Source organism: Tenrec ecaudatus, chromosome 14, assembly GCF_050624435.1.
Source record: "Tenrec ecaudatus isolate mTenEca1 chromosome 14, mTenEca1.hap1, whole genome shotgun sequence".
In the NCBI taxonomy this organism is placed as follows: Eukaryota; Metazoa; Chordata; class Mammalia; order Afrosoricida; family Tenrecidae; genus Tenrec; species Tenrec ecaudatus.
The window spans coordinates 9,804,653-9,828,626 of record NC_134543.1 but is presented as its reverse complement, the minus strand read 5'-3'; the positions used below and the strand labels follow the sequence as shown (position 1 = coordinate 9,828,626).

General features: G+C 55.9%; 1 protein-coding gene across 1 annotated transcript; it reads right to left on the bottom strand.

Annotated features, from left to right (window-relative positions):
- Positions 1-8,468: 8,468 nt before the first annotated feature.
- SERPINA1 (serpin family A member 1) lies at positions 8,469-23,306 on the bottom strand. The gene is made up of 6 exons (XM_075530990.1): positions 23,042-23,306; positions 22,142-22,245; positions 15,460-16,097; positions 12,443-12,713; positions 10,402-10,549; positions 8,469-8,718 (listed from the first exon to the last, which is right to left on the bottom strand). The coding sequence occupies exons 1-6, from the start codon at positions 23,147-23,149 to the stop codon at positions 8,527-8,529; spliced, it is 1,461 nt and encodes a 486-aa protein (XP_075387105.1). The 5' UTR covers positions 23,150-23,306; the 3' UTR covers positions 8,469-8,526.
- Between the last annotated feature and the right edge of the window lie 668 nt (positions 23,307-23,974).

The following is a 23,974-nucleotide window of genomic DNA, read 5'->3' as shown; positions in this document are numbered from 1 at the left end:
GATGCTTATGTAACAGGGCAAGCCCTGGCCACAGACTCTGGCCCTGTGTGGGTGTCGGCTCAGAGAGAGAAGGGACTGCCCCCTGTGGGTGGGGGAGACCCAGCGAAGGACAGCAGGCCTGAGGTTAAGGAGAACGCCATCAATAGCCCCCATGCCAGTGCTGCTTGGAGACATGCTGGGATGTTCCCCCGGGATCTTGCTCCCCCCTTTTGTGTTAAGGAGAGGGAAGACTCAGCTTCCTGGGTTCAATGCCTGCTTCTGCCTGATGCGGGACGTTTTCCTTCCATTTAGAGTTATAGTCTCAGGAACTGCTCAGGGTCAGTTCGGCCTGGTCCTGCAGACTCTCTCTGAGTCAGAATCCTCTTGATGGCAGTGAGTTTTAATTTCTGGTTTGGGGACTTTCTCTGAACTTTTTGAACCCCCACCCTCCCACACACCAAGTGGGAACTTCAACTCTCCATGCCTCAGTTTCCCCTTCTGCAAGAGAGTTGTATTCACTGCCCTCAGACATGGGAAGGTGCGTGGAGAAGCACTGCACAGGGCTCCCCTGGCCCCCCTTCTCCCTGCATCTCTGCTTAATGGATGGAGAGACCCATCTCAGGGGCTGGGGGTGCTCAGTCTTTCATGAACCAGTACCTCTGGTCCAGAGAGGGGTCTCCAGAGGGGAGCCTCAGAGCCTCAAAGTGGCTGCTGCTCTCTGGGGACCTTGCTGCTGTCATTGGATCAGGTCCTGTGGAGTAGCAGACTGCGAGGAATCAAGTGGAGTGTCGGGAGAAGGGGCAGTGGGAGGGAGCCCCAGGGCTTCCCAAGGTCCCGGCCTTGTCTCTGTGCCTGCCTCACGGAGTTGTAGACAAATGCACGTGTCTAGAACTGTGCCTGACGAAGGGGTGATAAACAGCTCCATTGCCGGTGGTCTCTGCTTGTGACTAGTGGAGTCCAGGCACTGCAGGAGCTCAGAGCTGGCGCTGGCCTCTGCGTCCCTCAGGCTCCACAGCCTGATTGTCCAGGCGCAGAGGGGCCGAAGCAGCCAGTTTCCCGTGGGACAGAAAGCTGTCCTGGAATGAGACAGGAAGGAGAAAGGAATTCCACTCGTGTGTGTGTGTGTGTGTGTGTGTGTGTGTGTGTGTGTCTGCCCTGAGCATGGGGAGTTGGGTCCCCACAGGCTTACTAAGTCTGTATCTGTTCCTTGTTATACACACACCCTCACACACACACATGCTCACTCACTGCATGCAGACACATACACATGCACAGACACACACTTCCATATAGACACTCATACATGCACAGGCTCACACCCTTTCATATGCTCACACATGCCACCTACATACAAAAGATAAATATGCACACAGACACCATCCGACCCTCACACAAACACACTCACGCACACACACATCCATACAGCCACACAGGCTCACACCTACTCACCCACTCACTCTCTTACATGAGGACCCCTCTCTCCTCTTGTCGTTAGGTGCGAGTAAGTGGGTTCCGACCACCTGTGCACAACAGAAGGAAACCCTGTCCGGTCCCACTCCATCCTCACCACTGCCCCTGTGCCTGAGCCCACGGTTGCAGACACTGAGTCCTTCCATCTCCTTAAGGATCTTCCTCCTCTACTTTACCAAGCAGGATGTCCTTCTCCAGGGACGGGTCTCTCCTGACAACAGGTTCAAAGTACGTGAGACAAAGTCTCATCATCCTTGCCTCGAAGGAGCACTCTGGCATCCTTCTTCCAAGACAGGTGCATTTGTCCTTTTACCAGTCCGTGGTACTTTCAGTATTTGTCTCCAGCGTCACAATTCAAACGCATCGATTCTTTGCTCTTCTTTATTCCATGTCCAGCTTTCACATGCCTAAAAGGCAGTTGGGAATACTATGGCTTGGATCAGACACATCTGAGTCCTCAAAGTGACATCCTTGCTTTTCAATATTCTGAAGAGGTCTCGTGCAGCAGACTTACCCCAGGCCACATCTCTCCTCTTAGGGCACCCAGAACAACAGAGGGTCCCAGTGCCTGATGCTCGGTGCGACCTGGGCCTGGGGTGGCAGTACCAGACCACTGCTCACCCGCATTCCCGGTGACAAAGTGCTCTGCCTTCAGTGGTGACAACAATGCTGAGGCTCAGAGTGCTTTGTCCGACCTCATGCTGGGACACAAGTCCAGGCCAGGCCCTCCCTGTGATAGTGGACGCTGGCCCCTTCCCTAGCAGCACCTGGCCTGAGAGAAGTTTTGCCGTCTCTCTCTGTGCCTCAGTTTCCCATCTGTGAGGGAGGTTGCTAACGTCTACCTTGCACTGCCTCCCTTAGGGAAAATCACGCTTGTGAAAGTGCATTGTTATTGGCAAGCCCTTGTCCCCCTGGGAGGGTGTGGACCATGAAAATGCCAGCCCCGCCCGTGCCACACTCTATGGGAAGGGTCCCAGACTGAGCTAAACCCAGTGCAGACAGCTTTGTTTTCTAGGGGATCCCTGGTTGTGTAGTGGCTATGGTGTGGGGCTGCTAACTAACCACAAGGCCAGCAGTTCAAAACCCCATCTGCTTCTCAGGAGAAAGATGGGGCTTTCTACTCACATAAATAGTTACAGTCTTGGAAACCCACAGGGGCGGTTCTACCCTGTCCTACAGGGTCACCATTGACTTGACAGCTGTGAGTTTGGATTTTGGGTTTGGTGGCTTCTAGAGACTAGGCAAGGAAGAGTGTAGGATTTGGCTGACCAAGGCTCAGTGAAGGCCTGGCCTCCTCCCCTCTGACTTCTCTTCCCCTTTTCTGGGGCCCAGAGCCTGGCTCAGTCTATAATGGGTAATACAGATCATGGCAAGGTATCCACACAAACCCAGAATACCAAACCCACTGCCGCTGAGTGGATTCCAACTCACGGAGCACCTGAAGGACAGAGTAGAAGGTCCCTGCAGGGCCTCCCACGAGAGCAGACAGCCTCTGCTTTCTCTCAGGGAGCAGCTGGGTCCAGCTGACCAGCACTCAAGCCAAGGCAGAGCCTATTCATCAAGCTCTCTGAACACACTCCCCAGGAAGCTCCCACGTTGGAAGGAACTATTCCGCACTCTGCTGGGCTCCAGCCTGATGGACAACTTGCTCTCCTTGCGGGGAGCCTTTTGTGTTCTTGCTGCCCTCTGCCTCGAACACCCTGCCTTCCTCCCCAGACCGCCCCAGTCCCCCAGGCCCCTTGGCTCTGTAGCACCCCTTGGCAATTTCCCTGCTTCGCACTGTCCCCTACTTCCTTCCCTTCGCTGGGAAGTTCGGGCCTGTGACCAGCAAGGCAATGGCCTCCAGAGACACACCCACACCCTGAACCCCAGAACCTGTCAGCGTGAAGCTTTCGCTGGAGAGTCTTGACAGGTGTGGCTAACCTAAGGACCGTGAGGTGGACCACACCATTGTGGGGTTCTTTCTCAGATTCCTCACCTAGGAAGTTCCCTTTATCCTTCAAGGAGGCTGGACAGGCCTTACAAACAATCCCACAGCAAGCTTTGCTTGGCTCACTGCTCTGGAAGCCCAAGGGCCAGCCATCAGAGGCTCTGGGCCTGCAGGTGCTGGCCTATAAGGGCGTCTGCAGTCACCCCGTCCCCCAGTGCAGGATCCTCCCTTAAGGCTCCACCATTCACCCCAATAGGCCTGCACACTTCATGGTGGGGCTGGGTTTCATTCCCCTCTACCTTGGAGGCTTTGGGAGGTACCCAGAGCCCATGGGCAGCACAAACAATTCATGCACCTGTGCTCAGCTGCTAGCCCAAAGGTTGGAGGTTCGTGTCCACCCAGAGGAGCCACGAAAGAAAGTCCTGAAGATGTGTTTCTGAGGAATGAGAACTGAGCCTCTGCAATCTCACGGACCACAGTCTACCGAGATGCGCTAGGGGTTGCTAGGAGTCGAAATCAACTCAAGACTCACCTGCTTTTAGTAGGGATGGGGCAAATGCTTGCTGATTGGCTTGTTGAGGTATCAGACACCCCTGGATCTCCGGTAGGGCTTGAGCGAACTGAGGAGAGGGGAGACCCATGTGTAAATCTGCGTTGTTCATTGCTGATGCTGCTTGCATCTGAGAAAGCCAGATGCACCCTGACGGTGGTCCCCACTTTCAGAAGCAGGGTGTGCTTGGAGGCCCAGGTGGGGGTTCTTCCTCCCAATCCCCTGTCCACTGGAGAAGCAAATGTGGCAAGGCAGCACAGGCCCTGAGGAGAGGACCTGCCCCTGGGTCTACACTGGGCAGGCCATTTAACCTCACTGGACCTCAACTTCCCCATCTGTGCATTGGGGATAACAAATCCTAGCTTGTGCTCTTCCAAGATAGGCTTTGAGGACTAGAGTAGATGCTGACAACATTTGGCATAGCGGTTGCACATTGGGCTGCTAACTGCAAGGTCAGTGGTTCGAAACCACCAGCTGCTCCATGGGAGAAAGATGAGGCTTTCTGCCCCCATCAAGAGTTATGGTCTCAGCAATACTAGGAAGGAAAGGGTAAGGTGGGGGGAAAGGGGGAACCGATCACAATGATTTACATATAACCCCCTTCTTGGGGGACGGGCAAGAGAAAAGTAGGTGAAGGGAGATATCGGTCAGTGTACATGAAAAAATAATAATAATTTATAAATTATCAAGGGTTTGTGAGGGAGAGAGGTAAATAAAATGAGCTGATACCAAGGGCTCAAGTAGAAAGCCAAATGTTTTGAGAATGATGATGGCAACAAATGTACAAATGTGCTTGACATAATGGATGGATGTATGAATTGTGATAAGAGCTGTATGAGCCCCTAATAAAATGATTAAAAGAAAAAAAAAAAAGAGCTACAGTCTCAGAAACCCACAGGGGCAGTTCTACCCTGTCCTGTAGGGTCTCTGTGAGTCGCATGGCCTCGATAGCTGAGAGTTTTAAGCGACAAAAGGAGGCTGGAGACTTGCACTCATTTGTCCTCCTTGTCACACTAGTGCCCTGGTGCTCTGTCCACCCTGACTGCCCCAGGCTGTTCCCATGTGCACCATGCCTTGTGCTCCGGGGGGTTTCTAGCTAGGATGGAGAAGAGGATTGACAGTGCACTGGTCCCTGCCCTCTTTGCCCTCCCTGGAGCCTCTGCACTACGGCCTGCCTTTCCCTCTGCCCCATGCCCCCCAGAATGCCGAGGGCGGGGTCTGTGCCTTGTTTGGGGCTCTGCATCTTTAAATACTGGGTCACTTGCCCTGGAGACCTCAGAGCGCTGGTGGCCCTGTGAGTCTGATGGGGGAATAAAGCCTAGCACCCTGGGAACATTCTCTCCTGGGGAGAAGAGACCTGCATAACAGGAGGGGCTGTGAGTGTCCCTGGGCTGGTGGGCCTGGAAGCGTCCTAGATATGAGCTGTTGGCCACCAGTATTCCTTATGTTTCAAGGAGGAATGCAGCACTGCAGATCCCTCTGGGAGGGCGTGGAGCATAGGCAGAACAAGGTGTCCTGGAGCAAATCCATTAGGCTTTCTGACCTCAGTTTCTTTGTCTGTACAATGGACACTTATGAGCACAGCCGCGATACCTGACAGGCAGGCATTGCAGGGCTGCTAGGGAAGTTCAGAGGGAGCCTTGCTGGATGGCTGACCTCAAGGCCGGCAGTTCAAAACCACTGGCTGCTCCTTGGGAGAAAGATGAGGCTGTCTACTCCGTTGAAGACTTAGTCTCGGAACCCCCACTCAGAGGCAGAAAGTTTGAGGATTCAATGAGGCCATCTTTGGAAAGTTCTCCCCAGACTGCCTTGCTCTCCAAGGAGCTCAGGAACTTGGGAAGCCCAAACAGTCCGGGTGCAGTGGAGCTGGGCTCGCGCTGCCCGTGTGGGTCACGGCAGAACTGCGCTCTGTGGCCTGATCTTGCAGAGACCTGTCACCAAGTCTTTCTTCTGCGGTGTCTGGAGTGGACCCCAACCTCCACCAGCTGAGCACGGCAGCCATGAGCACTGTCCTGGGTGCCACCCATACAAACCTGAGGCTGCATACTGTCAGGTCTACAGGGACTCACAGGGACACCGGGGGACAGTGGAACTGCCCCAGATGGTGGTCTCAACTGAAATCTCGACTGGGGTGCCCGCCAGGCCTTTCTTCCGTGGGTTAGAATCTCCGACGTCTCGGCAATCAGCAGAGCCCTTATCCAAGGCCCCCCCAGGGATGCTTTTGAGAAACCTGGTCCCCTGCTTTGACATCTTCGTAAGAAAAAGTGTGTTCCATAGCTCACAGGACCCCGTGTTGAGGACAAAGGCTCAGAGAGGGCTGGTGACTTCTCCAAGGTCACACAGTGGTAGGAGGCAGAGCCTGATCCTGAATTCAGATCCCCTGACCATCATCCTCGGCGGTCAACCGTGCCTACATCGTGAATGGGTCGGGGGAGGCCAGAGGTACCTGACCTGAAGGCACTTGGGGGGGGGGCGTGGGGTCTGTTGGGGGAACTGGTGAAACCTTTCTTTCTCAGACAGAGCTCCCTAGGACTGCTGTTTGATCACTGGGGGCCTAACTGGGCACCTTTCCAAGACTCAACCTAATCCTTGAGGTGACTGGATTAGCATGGGATGATGGGCAGTGTAGTAGTTACATAATCTGGTGTCAATTTGGGACTTGAGAGGATTAAGAGTGAAGGGGTGGAGTTGAGTCCGTCAATAGGGTCATAGCCAATGAGGTCTCAGTGTGGGCATGGCCTTCCCCTGAAGATTCTGAGATTCCTATTTTTCCTCTTTGGAGGCAGGAGACTCTCTGTCTCTGCTCACTCCCTGAGAGACGCTCTACTGGCAAGACAGGTGCTACTGCCCTGGGAGCTGGAGGAAGCACATGGAGACCCTTGCCAGCGCTGAGATGCTTCCACCACCACTGGATCCACAAGACTTTCCATCCACTGATTTGTGATCTTCCTGAGTTCGGCATCATTGCATGTGTTTCATGAGTCTGAAGAGGACTTTATAGACTGGGATTGGACAATGGGGCTAACATTGGAGTTATGGACTTGATCAGGACTGAGCTGGGATGTTTTCTCAATATTCCACTGCTCTTGTATAGAAAGCTCTTTCTTATACACATATGAGTGTTTATAAATTTGTTTCTCTGGTCTACCCAGACTCACATAGACAGTGAATTCCACAGGCCAGACACATTTCTGTGAGCCCAGCAAGGAGTGGAAACAGAGGTGGGTCTGCAGGGCCCCTTCTCTGTAGCCCTCCAGCAGGGCCTTGAGGCTGGGAATCACTGGGGAGTCCTCACTGGGCAGGGCCCAGCCTCTGGACAGCCTCCAGTGTTGGCACTGAGCTGGGGTTACCCTGAAGACCGTGGAGGTGGTGGTGCCCAGAGACAAGGCACTGGCAGCCAAAGGGAGAGTGAGAGCAGGAAGGGGGCGCAGGCAGGAGCCCTCCTTCCCCTCCCAGTGACCAAGGAGCAGGACTGTCCCAAGCCATGGGGCCATCTCGGGCAGAGGACACAGCGCAAGTGTGCAGGAGGTCTGAGGGGCAGCCTGACAAGGTGGAGTAAAGATCAAGACCCAGGGCCATTTCTCATTCCTAGGTGTTCCTAAGACAGTGGTTCTCAACCGCCCTAAGGCCGCGACCCTTTAATACAGTTCCTCATGTGGTGGTGACCCCCAAACCATAAAATTATTTTCGTTGCTACTTTATCACTGTCATTTTGCTCCTGTTATGAATCAGGTGACCCTTGTGAAAGGGTCATTTGACTCCCAAAGGGGTTGTGACCCACAAGTTGAGAACCACTGTTCTAAGAGGTGATGGCCTGGGGCTGGAGTGTAGTGCCTGACTGCTAATGGTCAGGTTGGTGGTTCAAATCCCCCCAGAGGTGTCTTGGAGGAAATGCCCGTTGGTTGATCCCTTGGGAGTTCTATGGGCCATGTTCTGCTCTGTCCCCCAGTGCTGGCACTGATTCTACAAATCAGACTCTGGTCTGGGGTGGAGCGGGGATGGCAGAAGAAGAACCCAGCCCATGTGCCCTGGCCAGCCCCATGGGGAAAGACCTGAGGGAGGAGCCTGTAGGTGTGTCTGCAGGACAGAGCCTATGAGATGCAGGGACCCACGTGTGGCTCAATGAGATCAGAGGCATGACTTCTGCCAAAAGCTTCCAGGGACGTGCCCAGGTGGGAGCCCCAGCATCAGGTGGGCAGGGCTGGGGCTCTCCCATGGTGGAACAGTGAGCGATGGAGGGCACGGAGGACATGGCAGATGGTGGGTGAAGCGAGTCCCGGGCGTGTTGGAAAGTCTGCAGCATCTGCAGCAGCAGGCTCGGGCAACCGCCTGTGTAGTGTGGGTTTCAGCCGGTGTCTCCTCTTCGCTTCCCTGTGCCCAGCCCTGAGCCTGGCACACAGCAAGCACTTAAGAAAACGTCAGTGGGATTCCTGTGACCCGGAATCCACACTGGTCCTTTGGAAGGACAGGGACCCTGGGGGGCAGTGGGGGGCCGGGGGAGACTGAAGCACCCACACTCAAGCTTGGTTAGGCAGCCTCTTTATTGCTTCACCAGGAGGAGATGTGCCCTGGGTGTGGGGGGCTGGGCGAGGGTGAGTTACTTTTGTAAGGGGTTCACCACCCTGCCTATGAAAAGAGGGCTCTTGGTTTCATCGCTGTAGATGATCACGAGGAAGGGACTGTTGAATAAGATCATGGGGGGCATAGACATGGGAATAGCTTCCAAGACCGTGACCCCGGCAGCTTCCGTCCCTCTCTCGTCGATGGTCAGCACGGCCTTGTGCACTGCCTGTAGGGGCCAAAGCAGAGAGGCTGCTTGCAGGGGTGGGGGCAGAGTGGGCAGCTCCATCCTGCCCGGTCCTGGTGCGGGGCCAGCTGCAGAGGCACCGCTCACCATGACCACCTCTCAGGAGCTTGGTCTCCTTGCTAGGCAAGGGTCAGCCCCCCAGAGGGCCTCAGGCAATTGCCACAGGGTGGTGCAGAGAAGGAACCTGCCAGCACAGGGACCTGGCTTCCGGTCCACTTCTCCGGCTGGTTGTGTCCCTGCAGGGGGAGGACCTAGCTTCTCGAAGGCTCTGTTCCCTAAGTAGGGGCAGCCCAGCTGTTCGACAGATGCCGTGGCGACTCACATCATAGGCCTAACATCATACAGGCACTTGACACGTGCACATGCAAGAACATGCACCCACATATGTGAGTATATTCTGCATGCATGTGTGTACAAGTATGTGGTCATGTCTGCATGTACATGTGTGTGCCTATGCCTCTGTACATGGGTGTGTGAGTGGCTATACATATTTATGCCTGCATGTGTGTGAGTATATCCTGCATGCACATGTGTACATGTATGTAATCACATCTGCATGTTCATGCATGTGCATTGATGTATGCACATCCAGGCATTAGCATCTGTACCTGTAGGGGCATTGCTGTGTGTGCCTGTGTGTATTTGCATGTGTGCATGCATGTGTGTATATGTATGTTTATAGGCATATGATCACATGTGTGCATTCACATGTGTATGGATTTATATGTGTGCAAGCATAAGTGTATATGTGTAACTTTTGCGTGTATTTGTGTATCTTTATATGTGTACAAGCATGGGTGTGTTCATGCATGCATATTTGTTAGGACTTACATGGGCTTGTGTGTGTTTGAGTGTGCATGTGTGTTTGAGTATGTGTGCGTGTGTTTGAGTGTGTGTGAGTGTGTGTGAGTGTGTGTGGGGTGTGGGACACCATTGGAATCTTAGGTCTGGCACCTGTGGTCCCCATCATTTGGTCAAAGACTGTGTACCTGACCGCCTCTCCATCCAGCTCCACCCATCCTCTCCCCTCCCCAGGCTGGGTCCTTCTTAGGTCACCTCACCTGGCTGTGCTCTCCTCCTGGTCCGGCCTCTGTCCCTCGCCTAGCTCGACCACCCTACACTGTACCTCTGTGTCCTCTCCCTGCCTGGCCTCTCTTGACCTCATGGGACAGTCACCTCACCCTTGCTGTCTGCCTTGCATGCCTGTCTTTTTCTGCCACTAGGCTCTTTGAGGCCAGGACTTTGACAGTGATCTTCAAAGGTCACTCCAGGCTTCTAGGCCACAGAAGCTGGAGCTGCCATTGGCTCTTCAATGGCATCTCACTGCCTCAGTGATCTTCCTGCCCAGCTGACAGCCCCTTGATGGACCTCCGTCTCCGTGATTTGCCACCAAGCCCAGGGACTGACCCACCACCGGAACCCATCCAGCAAGTTGAGTCACAGTGGCGGAAAGGTGGAACAGAAGGTGGGTCATGAGAGAGGGCCCAGTCAGGTCACTGACCTGCCAGAGACACATGCCCCTCCCATCAGCCATGTGGCCACATGCCAGGCCATGACGCCGTTGGCTTCTCAGGGGATCTGTAGCCCCTGACACCTGTAACCCCGGGTTTGTGAACACCGTAGCCCCTGACTCAAGACCCCGGTGCTCCCTGGGGGTGCTCTCACCTTGGAAACCTTCAGGGGAGCCATCTCAGTGATACCCGAAAGGTCAGCTGCATTGCTGAAGACGTGAGTCATGCCCAGTTTGCCCATGATGTCTACCAGGTTGTAGGTTCCGGAAATGGACAGTTTGGGGAGAGAGACACTGGCCGATCTGTCAAGCAGGAAAAACCATGAGAGAGGCTGTCATCGCAGCACAGGTCTGCACTCAGCAGAGGGTGAGAGCCGTCTCTTGCTGCTCCCCCCACGCCCAAACAAGGTGGGGAGACAGCTGGCCGACTCCACCTCCTCTGAGAAGCCCCTCCAGCCCCAACCAGTGTGTCCTCAGCAAAGTGACCGCGAGCCCTGTGTGGCCCTCGGGACCTGGCGATGTTTGGGGTGAGGGTCTGTCTCTGGGTTGCTCAGTGGTCTTCTTCCACGAGGAGAGAGTGAGGCCCAAGAGGGGGACCAACAAGAGTGAGAAGACAGCCCTTGAAGATTCTCCGATACACTCCAGGTGCTTTGTGCTCGGCCAGCTCTTGGGGTTCAGGGACCAGAGTGGGGTAGGACCGCAGGCGGGGGGGAGAGGGGGGAGGTCGGGGAAGGGCTGTGACAGTTACATCATCTCCTGTCAACTTAAGCGAAGGGGTGAAGTCTAGCCTGTCAATCAGATTGCAGCTTGGTGGCCTCTTTTAGAGGCGAGATGGAGATAAACAGCTCACTGGAGGTCGGACCCAGTCTCTCTGCCTTCCCTTTCCTGCTGTGGAGACACTCAGAGAGCTGGAGGAGACACGTGGAGACCTGTGCCAGCGTTGACATGCTTCCACTGCCACTGGATCCACAAGACCTTCTACCCCCTGGCCTGTGATCTTCCTGCATTTGGCATCATGGCATGTGCTGTGTGAGTCTAAAGAGGGATTTGTGGACTAGTGTCTGACATATGGGATAATAATGGACTTGATCTGGACAGGGCTGGGATGTTTTCTCAAAATACAATTTCTCTTTGATATAAAACTTTTTCTTATCCACCTAGCAATGTCCATGACTCACACAGGGGTCACCCCATGTGAAGGCATTAAAACCTCTATGGACACTTCTCTCCATCTTTTAGCCGAGTGCTAGTCTCTCTGCTCTGGAATGGAAGAAGGAAACAGTACAGCAGAACATGGGCACCTATACGGATGAGTGCCTAGATAGGCAGACCTTGAAGGTATGAGGGTTCCACTTGGAGCCAAGAAAGCATGTCCCAGGGATTTCGATGTTCCAGTGCATATGGAAATTAGGTTGGCCTCACACTGTTGTCTATTCAGTGTGTGTCGGCATGATGTGGTCATGTCTCCATGTGTGTGTGTGTGTGTGTGCCTCTGTGCATACCTGTGTGCATGGTTGTGTGCACGTGAGTGGCTATATGCACTTGTGCCTGGATGCATGTGGGTGTATCCCACATGCATGTGTGTACATGTATGTTATCATATCTGTATGCTCGTGGGGAATACAGTGGGCGTGACCAACAGGTAACATGGAGACATGACCACATGGAGACATGGAGCATCAACGGACCTGCTGGATGCAGGGTGGCTGCAAACTTTCAAGGTGTTACACTTGCCACACCTACGCTGTGCCCCTGAAGGAGGTCCACCTGCACCCTTGAAGGAGGTGCGTGTGCAAGTATCTTTGTACCCTCAGGATGCCCAGCAATGCCCCGAAATGTAGTGTCAGGGGACCCTACTGCCCTCCACGGACAGTCCAAGCTCCAGGCCTTCTGCCATCTCAGGGTATTCTCCAAGTAGGCTCCTGCCTGCTCGGCTTGTTGCTAGTCTACCCTGAACTTCAACCCCATCGCCCTCCTGGCCTGTGCGGTGGTCTTGAATCTCTCCTTGCCCCAGAAAGACTGGCCATTGGCAAGGCTCAGCCTCAGAGAATTTAGCTGGTGCTGAGGAGCTGAGCCCGGGGCTCCGGCTGCAGGCAGAAGGACACCATGGCCTCTGTGGCCCCAGGGGTGTGGTGTCCACGCTGCCCAGCCCTCTGGCTGGTCCTGATGGGGTCCAGTCCCTGCGTGGGGACTCACCTTGTGTATTTATTCTCCAGCCACTTGGAGAGGGTGTTCTCGGTGAGCTGGTCCTCCACCTGCCTCAGTTTACCCTGTTCGGGCAGGATGAAGATGGCGGTGGCGTTGCCCAAGTACTCCATGAACAGCACCCAGCTGGACAGCTCCCTGTGGTAGTGGACGTCAAACATGCCCAGGCGGCTCATCATGGGCACTGTGACTGTGGTCTTCTCATCCACGTGGAACTCCCCATCCTCGGTGTGCTCCTCCTCAAAGGGCTTCTTCCATTTGCCTGGAGACAGAGGAAGGGACATTAGACAGGGCCAGCACCAGGGGTAAGATCAGGGTGGTGGGCCCAGGGCTCGAGGTCAACCCGGAGGCTCCTCGTGAGACAGTGCTCTCTGGGAAAACGGCACTACCAGGAGAATCTCCTTATGCCCCAGGGTGGTGACGTACCATGTCCTGTAATGAGGATGATGTCTGTGTCAGCCTGGGTAAACCAGGGAAACAAATCCACAGAAATGCATATGTTAAGAGAGAGTTTCATATAAAGGGTAAGTGCACATTCAGAAAGCATCCCAACCCAGTGCTGTCCAAGCCCACAAGTCCAACATTAGCCCATATGTCCCACACCAATCCACAAAGTCCTCCTCAATCTCACAAAGCACACACAATGATGCCGACTGCAGAAAGAAAGCTGAATCAGTGTGTGTAAACATCTCAGTGCTGGCAGGGGTCTCCACACGGCTGCTCCAGCACCCAAGGGCTGCACTGGGGTAGGTCCATGTGTCTTCTTCTCAGGGATGTCTTGCAGGAAGGGAGCATTGCCAGCTGAAGCAGAGAACTGGCTAAGGCAGCTGCATCCTGGACTGACCATCAGAGAGCCAGAGACCCGAGAACTAGAAAGGCAAGGCTCACTGAGCCATTTATATCTCTGCCCTTCAGTTAATCCCACGTGTTTATTGGCCAGATTGGCACAATAAACCTTAACTATCTCAATGTCTCTAAAGTGAACCAGATACATATATAAACCATAGATCTATAAATGAGTTCTTATGACAGAGTCTCACTCAATACTCGCCCTCATGGAGATATCACTGAAGATAAGGGTGCTATAGCAAAGTGTGGTGAAGAAACTAGATGGTGCCCAGCTATCAGAAAGAACAGTGCCTGGGGTCCTAAATGCTTGTCTTCAAAGAAGTAGCCATCTAAGCGAGGCATCAACTAAATTCAATCTTAACCTTGCAGATTAAGTTATTTGACTGTGTCCACTGGAGGTTGGCTTGGGGTGGTGCTGAGCTGTGACAATTATTAGAGAGGTCTGAAGACCCCCTAACTCATAATGGTCAGCCAACCCTCCAGGGGAAGACCTTGTAGCCATGCACAAGGTCTTTTCCTGGACCCAACACAGGAGATGCAGGTGCCTGGGTGGGCTCTTCTCCATGACACCATCATGGCAGGCCAGAGTGGGGGTATACTCTGAGGACCACAGAGCCCAACATGCTGTCTGAGGTCAGAGAGGGTATGAGGCCTGCCTGTGGTCACATTATGGACCTGTGAATCCCGCTGTGCAGGCCACAGTCTCTGATCCATATGGACCACTCTGCCTCCAGAGGCAGAGAGCCAGCCGTGTGAAGCACGCAGCCCTTGGTTTTGGACTTGGGCTCCCCAAGTGGGTTCCCATGGGGCACCCCAACCATTGCCATCACGCTGAGCGCTCCCCAAGGCCTGCGGGCTCCCTTCCACATATTGCACATGTAGAAGCAGAGCAGCAGGCTCCGGTGCGACCGTAGCTGAGTGCCCACAATGGACAGTCTCCGTGTTTTCTAACCTCCAAGAACTCTGAGCTAGTTGGTAGTTGACACCTGGCTGCAACCACGGGCTCAGGCGGAGGAGGGAGGGTGAGGCTGGCGCAGAGCTGTGCAGGGTTTCACTCTGTTGGGTGCAGGGTCACTATGGGTCGGGACCGGCCCACAGCCACCACGACAGCTGCTGGTGAGTCCCTTCCGAGCCATGGCAGCCCTGCCGTGTCAGACTGGCACCAGACACCCTCTCCACAGGGCTTCTAACAGCTGAGGGTTTGGAGGTAGACCCCCAGGCTTTGTCCGAAATGCCTCTGTGTAGACTAGAACCACCCACCTGTTGGTTAGCAGCCCAGTGTGTTAATCATTGGCAAGACCCCCGGGCTCCCTACCTTGTTCGGTCCTTATAGCCCGCATGGTGGCAGGAGCTTCCTTATCCCGATTATTCATGAAAGCTGGAACCCCAGAGAGGCCAAGGGGCTGCCTCATGCCTGGTCTTGCTGCTCATAACCAGTAGAGTTAGGATTTGAACCCAGGCCTCTCTGATGGCAAAGCCAATGCTCCTCCCACCACAGTGGAGGCCTCCAAGGTCTATTCCATGAAACGCAATTCCCTTCAGGTTGACTCGGGAATCGAACTCACTCCCATGGGGTCGATGCTGACCCATAGGGACCCTAGAGGATAGGGAAGAACTGGCCTGGTGGGTTTCTGAGACTGTAACTCTTTAAAACCCACTGCCATGGAGCCAATTCTGACTCATGGTGACCCAATAGGGTAGGGTAGAGCTGGCCCAGTGGGTTTCTGAGACTGTCACTCTCGATGGGAGTAGAGAGTCTCATCTTTCTATCCTTGAGAGGCTGGTAGTTTTGAACTGCTGACCTTAATTAGCAACCCAATGCAACCCACTGTGCCGCCAGGGATCCCCTCCATTTAGAGACACTTCTGAAAAACATCTGAGTCAATATTTGGGGAAACATGACACATCCTGGCCCCTCTCTCTCCCTGGGAGAGGCTGACTGGTAAACGCTCGGAAACGTCCTGCCCAGAAGACAACTGGAATCCGCCAGCCCAGCATTCCCATGCTGTTCCCGGACGGAAGTTCTGGTGGCCCGTGCTGAGGTACACTGGCAGGCCCAAGGTGGCCTCTCTGAAGGGAGTGGGAGAACAGAATGGAGGGATGGAGGCAGGTTAGTGATGTTCCCAGGAGGACGAGTTAGGGTGGGCGGCACCACTTACCTCTGAAGAAGATGAAGTTCACCAGAGCCAAGACCGTGTCTTTGTCCAGCTCTTTGATCAGATCCACAATTTTCCCCTGGGTGCCCTTCTCCACGTAGTCGTTGATCTGCTTCTTGGTGGCGGCGCTGTCCTTGAAGTTGACGGAGAAGGCTTCGGAGTGGTACAGCTTCTTAGAATCCTCCAGGAACTTCTCCACCAGCTTCAGGCCCTGGTCGATGAAGATCCCGTTGCCGGTGGTCAGCTGCAGCTCGCTGTTGGGCTGGTTGAGGGTGTGCAGGAGGTGCTGGAAACCCTCGTGGATCTGGGCCTCGGGCGTGTCTTTGAGGTTGAACTTCAGGGCCTCCAGGATCTGCGTGCGGGTGTCGGACTTGGCCCCTGTGGAGAGCAACGCAAAGGCTACGGCGATGCTGACCGGGGAGAAGAAGATGTTGGTGGTGTTGGACGCCTGGGCCACCTGGTGGTACATGCTGAAGGCGAAGTCAGCCAGGTTCGGGGCGATCTTGTGGCACGCTGGGTGCTGAGCATGCTCATGCTTGGACTCCTCTGTGTCCTGGGTGGTGTCGCCCAGGGAGCCGGGGACCAGGCAGCATAGGCCTGCCAGCAGGAGGAGGCCCCAAGAAATGGAAGACGGCATTGTCCTGCCAGAGAGAAAGGGGATACAAGCTTTCAGAGTCAGGCCCTGGGGAGCTCCCACTGCCACTGGCCAATGCTGGGCACGGGCGCACACAGCTCCTTAGGTGCTGGCTGTGTGCCTAGCTCCCTGCTGAGCGGGTTCTGGGATGACAGCACCCCTCCTGATTGAACCCAAAGACCAGCAAGAGGGGGCCTGAGGGCTTCTCACATGCCAAGCACTGTTCTAACCATTCTCCTCCTTGCCACTCATCGAAGGTTTCTGTCCACCCCAGGGAGGAAGTAATATTACCACCCCCAACTTACAGATGGCGACATCAGGGCCCAGGCAGGTAGAGGAGCTACCTGTCCAGGGTCACAGAACAAGTGAAAAAGCAGGACCAGAACCACAGGCCATGCAGCCTGAGTCCCAAGCCCATATTCTGAACTCCTCAGCTGACAGCTCCACCAGGTCCCAAACTCACTGCCAGCCAGCCCATTCGCCTCACAGCACCCCTAGAGGGCAGGGTAGGAACTGCCTCTGTGGGTTTCTGAGACAGTAACTCTTAAGCCTCATTTTTGCTCCCACGGAGTGACTGGTGGTTTTGAACAGCTGATCTTAGGGCCAGCAGCCTCCTGCACTGATAAGTCTGCCACCCAGGTCTCCACCCAATCGGAGTCCAGATTCAAGCTCAGGGTCACTTTGAGGCCACCACCTCCTTTCTGGCCCTTGAGCCTTTAAACCCCTGCTTCATGTGCTTCTGAAAGTAGCTAGGGGGTCAGGGCAGGAGAAGCTGTGCAAATTAGCCACACATTTCCAATCTCCTCGGGCCTATTGCCTTCCTAGGCTGGACTTCAGGCCAGCCCTCCCAAGCTGATGGAAATTCCCCATCTGTCCAGGGCTCAGAGATCAGGAGTTTGGGCCTCGGCCAGGGTAGGGATGCTAAATACACTGAGCGGCCTCAGGCCAGGTCTGCCAGCCTGGACAGACTCGCTACTGTCCGCTGACCCTGTTCAAACTCCCTCTGAATTTGGAAAACTTCACATTCATTTATCCAAGTGTGTGTGTGTTAGTTATTTCACCCTCCACTGGGGGTTACGGTGGGTTAAGCGCTGCTAACTGTCAGGTCAGGGGTTTAAACCCACCCGCCCAGCTGCTCTAAGGTAAGAAAGGATGATGCTGTCTGGTTCCGCAAAGATTCTCAGTCTTGGAAACCCTAAGGAACCGTTCTACCCTGTCCTGCTGCGAGTTGGCATCGACTGGGTAGGCAGCAAGGTTTGAACCCTGTCCTAAAGCCAACCTCCCCGTCTGCCTCATGGCATTGGTGCCAGCATTGCTGTCCATGCACTTCTGTTCACTCTTCTCTCAGAGAGGGAAGGACTGGGAGTTGCCTCAGTTTACTGGTGGAGAAATCAAGGCACAAAGACGTCACAGAGCTTCCTGCAAACCACTGAGCTGGGAGGTTACAGAACTGGCTGTTGACCTAGGCATTCACTTCCAGAATCGCCTGTAGCGACACATCACCCTTCTTTGCCTCTCTGTCTCTCTCATTGAATCCTTCTCTCTGTGTGTACAAAGGACCCCCGGTGGCATAGTGGTCTCACATTGGGCCGCTAACGAAAGGGTCAGTGGTTTGAAACCACCAGCCACTCCGCAGGAAAAAGACTGGGCTTTCTACTCCCGTAAGGAGTGACAGTCTCCGAAACTCATAGGGGGTGGTTCGACCCTGTCTTATAAGGCGCCGCAAGTCGGCACTGACTTGATGGCAGTGCGTTTGGTTGGTTTGTTTTCCAGAGCTCCCATGCAATGGAAGCCGTAAACACGCCTAGCGGCGAGCTGCAAAGTTGGAGGTTTGGCTCCACCCTAAGGTGCCTCAGAAGAAAGGCCTGGCTGTCTAATCCCAGAAACGCCAGCTCTGGAAAACGCTAGAGAGCACAGTTCTACGCTGACCTGTATGAGGTCACCTGGGGTTGGAAGCGACTGCAGCGACCGTCATCTTGCCATGCAAAGCCAGAGCCAAAGGCCTTGGGACAGGGCAGGGGACATAGTGGTCTGGTGTGGTGGGGTTGGGTGGGGAGGGGGCACAGCCCTTCATGGCTGGGGTCTGAGGATGGATGTCACTAGCCTGCTTTAACGGGCCATTCGCTGTGTGACCCCAGACGAGTCACTCCACACCTCTGAACCCCAAGTCCTCCTTTGGAAAGGACCCAGCGGGCAGATGAAATGCACCCAGAGTGCTGAGCAGCGCCAGCCCGAGGAAACTCTCCAGAAAGACAGGGAGCTGCCCTGATGCTGGTGGTGACCTATCCGAGCTGGCCCGGCCCGGAACACCCTCAGAGGCCCATCTCCAGAACATGCCAGGGCGACAGGACCATGGGGGGTGAAGAGGCAGAGGTGCAGGGCAAAGGCTATCTACGGATTGCACAAGAAGACAAAGTTGAACTTCAGCCTACTGTCCCTGAGCACCAGAGAGAGGGCTCAGGGAAAGGCCAGGCTCTGGGTCCCTGGCTGGTGTCTGAGACCCAGGCGGCCTAAGTGTGAATCCTGGCTGCTGTGAGATGTAGAGCAAGCTCTCAGCCTCTCTGTCCCCAGTATCCTCCTCTAGGGTCATCCTAGTAGCCTCTCCGGAGTGTGTGGTCACTCCAGTGTGCTCATCAATGGAGTGAGCTTAGCAGCTGCCGGCCCAGAATGTGCGCTCAGGATGGTCATCTGGAGCTCTCTGCCGGAGGGCTGCTCAGGGGTGTCTGTGCAGGGAGCGGGGACCCACATGGGGCCGAGGCCATACTTCTGTTCTCAGGCATGTCTGGAGGGATGGGTGCCCAGAAGACCAGGGGGAGGGGTCTGGACTGAGTCTCTAGTGTCCCCTCCCTGAGGAAGAGGCCTCATCTCTAGTGAGGATGGAAGGTGTAAACCCCAGCACTAGGAGAGGCGGTGTCAGATCCCAGAGCCAGGCAAAGAGAAGTCTGCTCCAACGGCTGCAGCCTGGTCATCTGCCTCTGGGGCCCAGGACAGTGGAGCCAGCACCCACCCCCACGTCTTCCTACAGAGGCCAGGCTGACATCTCCTTGTATAGACTGTAGCTAACCTTTGCCCTCCCTCCGCTGCCTCCTCATGAGCATTCACTGGTGGGCCTGGGGACCTCTGGGCTGGCTTAGGGGCAAAGAGAGATCCCTAGGATGACAGGGGGCCCAGGCCCAGCAGGCTCTGTCCTCCCGGGGCCTCTGGCTGTCCCCTCACCCACCCAGAGACTCTCCCCATCAGGATACTTACTACCAACTGTCCCCGGGCCGAGTGGTGGAGGAGACTGAGCTCTGGCCCTGTCTGTATTTAAGCAGTGGGTATCTGGGGGCGAGGAGGGGGTAGGAGGCTGCTGGTGATGATTAACCAAGGTCATTGCCGTTATCAGAGGGGCAAATACGAACAAAGTCCACTGCTGGACATGGAACCCCCGCCCCCACTGGCCCTGCATAACCCCTCACAGTCCCAGGAGGGCTGAGATGGGCTAGGCTGACCCCATTCCTACTCCTTGTGGTAGCAGGTCTTTCCAAGGCCGGAGCCAACTCCAGTGCTGGGCTGAAGTCGCCACTGCCCCATCTGAGAGGTGGGGAAACTGAGTCTCGGAAGGAGAGGGCCTTTCCCCTAAAGGTGCAAAGCCAGTCTTACCTACAGAGAGGCCATGGGCTTCCCCGAGAGGAAGGCAGGGCAGGACCAAGGCCTGGGAAGGCCTGACACAAGATCTCCTACACAAAGAGCCTGGCTCTGGGGTGAGGTGGACCCCGCTCCACTCTTGCCTGGAGCTGCCTGGGAAGAACGGGGAGGCCTCAGGAAAGGGGCTTCACCTCTGAGCCAGGGAGTGTTTCCATCTGTATGGGCATCGCTGCCCCCATGCCCGGGCCACAGGAAAAAAATGAGTTAACAGGGCACACAGTAGGGCTTTAGCTCCAGGCTGCTCAGAGCCGAAGGAGGCTCAGGTCCAGCCCCCAGCCATGCACGTGTGCAGAAGGGAACTGCCCCCCCTCCCCAGGGTCTTCAGGCTGTGACCTTTGGAAAGCGGGTTACCAGGCCTGCTGCCTACGTCGCTAGAAGAGCAGAGGTCCACCACCTGTGCCCCCGGGCCTGCTCGTGTATCCTGGGGAAAGTGCTCCTACAGTGGTCCCAGGAGAAGTGGTCAAGCATTGAGCCCCAAGTTCAGTCCTGTCCACCTGTGGCCTCTTGGAAGATGGACATCCGCTCACCCTCTGCCTGAGCCCCCCCCCCCACCCCGTGGCTCCCACTTGCCCAGAGCAAAGGCCACAGTCCTGGCGGTGACAACTCCTCCCCCCCACACAACAGGCCCATGCCTTTCCCTCTCCTCTCCCGGCCCCCTCTTCCTGGGCCCCTCTGGTCCAGCTTGCTCCTGGACCAACCCACTTTGCAGTGTCACCAGCTGTTCCCTCCGCCCTAAACGTCACCCCTTCCCTCCCCCTCCACCCCCCTCCTTCAGTCAGCTGCTCACTCTCCACCTGCATCAAACAGGCTGTGTCCCATCGATCCAGCACCCACCCCCCACAGCCCTGGCCCCCACCCTCCCCACTCAATTCTCCTGTGTGTCCCTCCACTTGTTACAGAGTCTCCCTCAGGGCCCCTGATCATGGATACAAAGTATCCTTCGTTACCCCTCCCCCTGTGTCTGTTTTTCTTATCGTCTCCCCCTCTCTGAGCAACCCTACTGAGACAGAGCAGCACTGGTCACCTCCTCACTCTGTACAGACCCACCCTGCTCAGCACCCATCGCCTTCTCTGGCCTCTGCAGGCACCGGGATGTAGCTGTGCATACCCTCTCTGTGTCGCACCTGCTCTGCTTTGTCCTGACCCAGAGCCCACGCTGACGAGGGTGGAATACATCGTTGCTCTATCACCGCCGCCCCCAGCCACCCCCTTGGGACTCTGGGTCCTCTGGGAAGGCGCCAGACTGGGGAGGAGTCGAGCTCCATTGCCCCCACTGTGCGGGACCTCAGACCAGCCGCTCGGCCCCTCAGGGCTGGTTTCCTCATCTTAAATGGGCTGTGACCCCACTGGCTGTGGGGCCCTAAGCTAGTGGTTGGATCTCCCTGTGCCTCAGTTCCCCCATCTGTCGAGTGGGAACCAGATGGTAGCCACCTCATTCGAGGACTAAGCAGAGGATGGTACCCACGCAGCTTTGCAGCTTCGTGGACTAAGTGGAGCCATTCAAGCTGTCCCCCTCTGCGACATAGCCCAGGGCCAGTGCTGCTGCCGGGCAGGAAGACCCCCAGCTGGCAGTAGAGGTGGGGCTTGTGGTGGCTGCCAGAGAGAGGGCCTTAGGATGGCAGGCTAGGTGGGGGTCTTGAGTGGCTGCGTGGTTGGGTTTGCAGGGTGGTTGGTGGGGTGGGGATCTTGGGTGTCTGAGGTGAGGTCTTGAAGCGACTCTGAGGTATCTTGGGGTGGTTGTGGGGTGGGGGCCTGTAGATGGCTTTAGGGTGGGGGCCTGAGGTGGTTGTAGGGTGGAGTCTGGGGTGACTGTAGCTTGGGGTCTGGGGTGGCTTTGGGGTGAGGGGTCTGGGATGGTTGTGGGGTGGGGACTGGGGTATTATGGGGTGGTGTCTCAGGTGGTTGGTGGAGTTAAGGGTCCCCGGGATGGCTAGGGGCTGGAGGAACCTCCTAGGCCGCTGGACCCTGTGTCAGGCATTTTCTCTCTCAGCACCCCAGCACCCCTGAGAGGTGGTATGCGCCCCTGGCTTTACAGAAGTGGGAAAGTGAGACTCGGAGAGGACTCATCACTATCACCTGGTCCCAGGGCCCCTGGTTTGTCTCCTCAGTCAGACCCCAACCCCCGCCAGGTGCTGACCTTCAGGATTTCACACCTGCCTCGCTGAGATGTGCCCTGAGTACCTCCTGGGTAGGAGTTTGCCCCTTCCTGGGCTTCAGTCTCCCCTCTGTACAGCAACCTCGAAGCCCAGAGCCCCTCCCCCTCCAACTCTTGCATGGGGTGGGCAACATGCTCTGGGCAGGCGTCCCACTCTCCTCATATATGCCCAAAGGCCTGGGGACTGGCCGGCGGGTGCCATCCCGTACCTTGACTGCTCGGAGGGTGTGGCACGCCTCCCAGGTTGGTCCAATCCCTCGTTCTCTTCAGCTCCTGGCTCAGAGGGCTGCTGCCTGCCGGAGCTCCTGGTCATCTGCTGGCCCACAGGAAGGAGGAGCGGGTGGCAGGGAGGTTGTGGGTCGGGGAGGGCGGAGGCTCACGGGCAGGAAGCACCCTTGCACAAAGCTGTTATTGCCAGCCGGGTGGACACCAGACCCGCCCTTCCTGGCCAGGGCAAGCCTGGGTGCCGCCTGCTTCCCTGTTGGGGTTGGTGCTATAGTCCAGGGCAGGCACCAGCTCACCTTCTGTGGGCCCCACCTGCTCAGGGTTAAGAGATGACCGACACCACCCCCCAATCCCATCTAAGGTGTCTGGCAGGACCCTGGGCAGCTGTAGAGGGATGAAGGCAGGCACCCTAAGAAGAAACCCTGTGAAGGCTGGGACAGGAGTGTGGGGGAGAGGTGGCAGGGAGCGGGAGGAGAATGAAGGAATATCAGGGGTGTGAGGGGCCCAGGGCTGGACCCTGACCCTTCCTATCTCCCCCTCCTCAAACCCCACTCTCCTTCCGCCCTAAGTAGCCCATGCAGAGGATAAGGGGTGTGGCAATCTGGAAAAACGAGCAAGGACAGAGTCCACGGGGGCCCCAGTGGCTGGTGTTGAGGGTGATGGACCTCATAAACCAAGGGCCATGGGGGGTGGGGACCCTTGTCCATGTGGCGACTTTTAGAAGTGGCTCTTACAGCATCCAGGAGTAAATGCATCGTGGGAATCCATGTGGGAAGGTTAGAAATGAGGCCCATCTGGAGAGATCCTGCCCTTCCACCAAACCAACCAACCCACTAACCAACACCCCGAACTATCCAGTCGCCCTCGAGCCCATCGCTACTCACGTGCGCTGAGCAGACCTGACCTCCACACGGCTTCCCGTGGCCGTGGCTGCGTTTACAGAAGTACATCATCAGGCCTTTCTTCCCAGGTGCCTCTGGGTAACTTTGCATCACCAACGCTTCCGTGAGCAAACAATTATTTCTGCACGTTCCCCAGGGACTCCAGTAGGGCCCTTCCAAGGGACGGGAGCCCCCTAGTTTGGGATAGGAAGGGGTGGGGAAGCTGAGGCAGGGCTGCCATCTGCCCCAAGGAGGAGATGGATGTGGTGGGAGGGGGCTTGCCAGAGAAAGGCCAAGTGGACCAAGGGCCGAGGTTCGGGGGTCAGAAGCGTTCTGGCTTTCAGCCCCGCTGTGGTGAAGACAGCTACGCTTTGGAAGGTCAGCAGCGCTCAAACGGCCCAAGGCTCTGAGGGAGAAAGATGAGATTTACTACTCCCATGCAGATTTGTGATCTCAGGACCCCACAGGCCCCCCAGGTAGGGTTGCGATGAGTCAGAATCAACTTGATGGCAGGGACTTTGGTTCTGGCCTGGAACTCAGGAGGCCTGGTGGAGGAGTGGGACATGCATTGTGTTGCTAACTCCAAGGTCAGCAGTTCAAAGCCACCAGCTGCCCTGTGGGAGGAGCTATGAGGTCTACTTCTGTAAAGGGAGTCAGTCTTGGAAACCCATGGAGGCAATTCTCCCCTGTCCTATTGGCTCGCTGTGAGCCGGATCCCACTCGATGGCTTTGAGTTTATTTGGAACCAAACTGTTCCGGCCGGGGTTGCACCCCTACCCTCAACTCCCAGCTCGTGTCTTGTACCAGCGCCCTTCTTTAGGGGCAGTGTGGGCCAGTGGCTACAGCACGGATGCAGAGGCCTTACTGCACCCTCCTTTTCCTGCATGACTGCAGAGAGGCCACTTAACTGACCATGTCTCAGTTTCCCTAACCTGT

What these genes read in the sequence shown, in the direction of transcription:
- SERPINA1 (XM_075530990.1), bottom strand. Translation starts at nt 23,149, where the DNA reads ATGCAAAGTTACCCAGAGGCACCTGGGAAGAAAGGCCTGATGATGTAC. An exon ending in ACACCCTCCGAGCAGTCAAG is followed by an intron (nt 16,098 to 22,141) that starts GTACGGGATGGC and finishes TCTCTCTGGCAG; the next exon opens with GACAATGCCGTCTTCCATTT. An exon ending in CTGGAGAATAAATACACAAG is followed by an intron (nt 10,550 to 12,442) that starts GTGAGTCCCCAC and finishes CCTGCTTGACAG; the next exon opens with ATCGGCCAGTGTCTCTCTCC.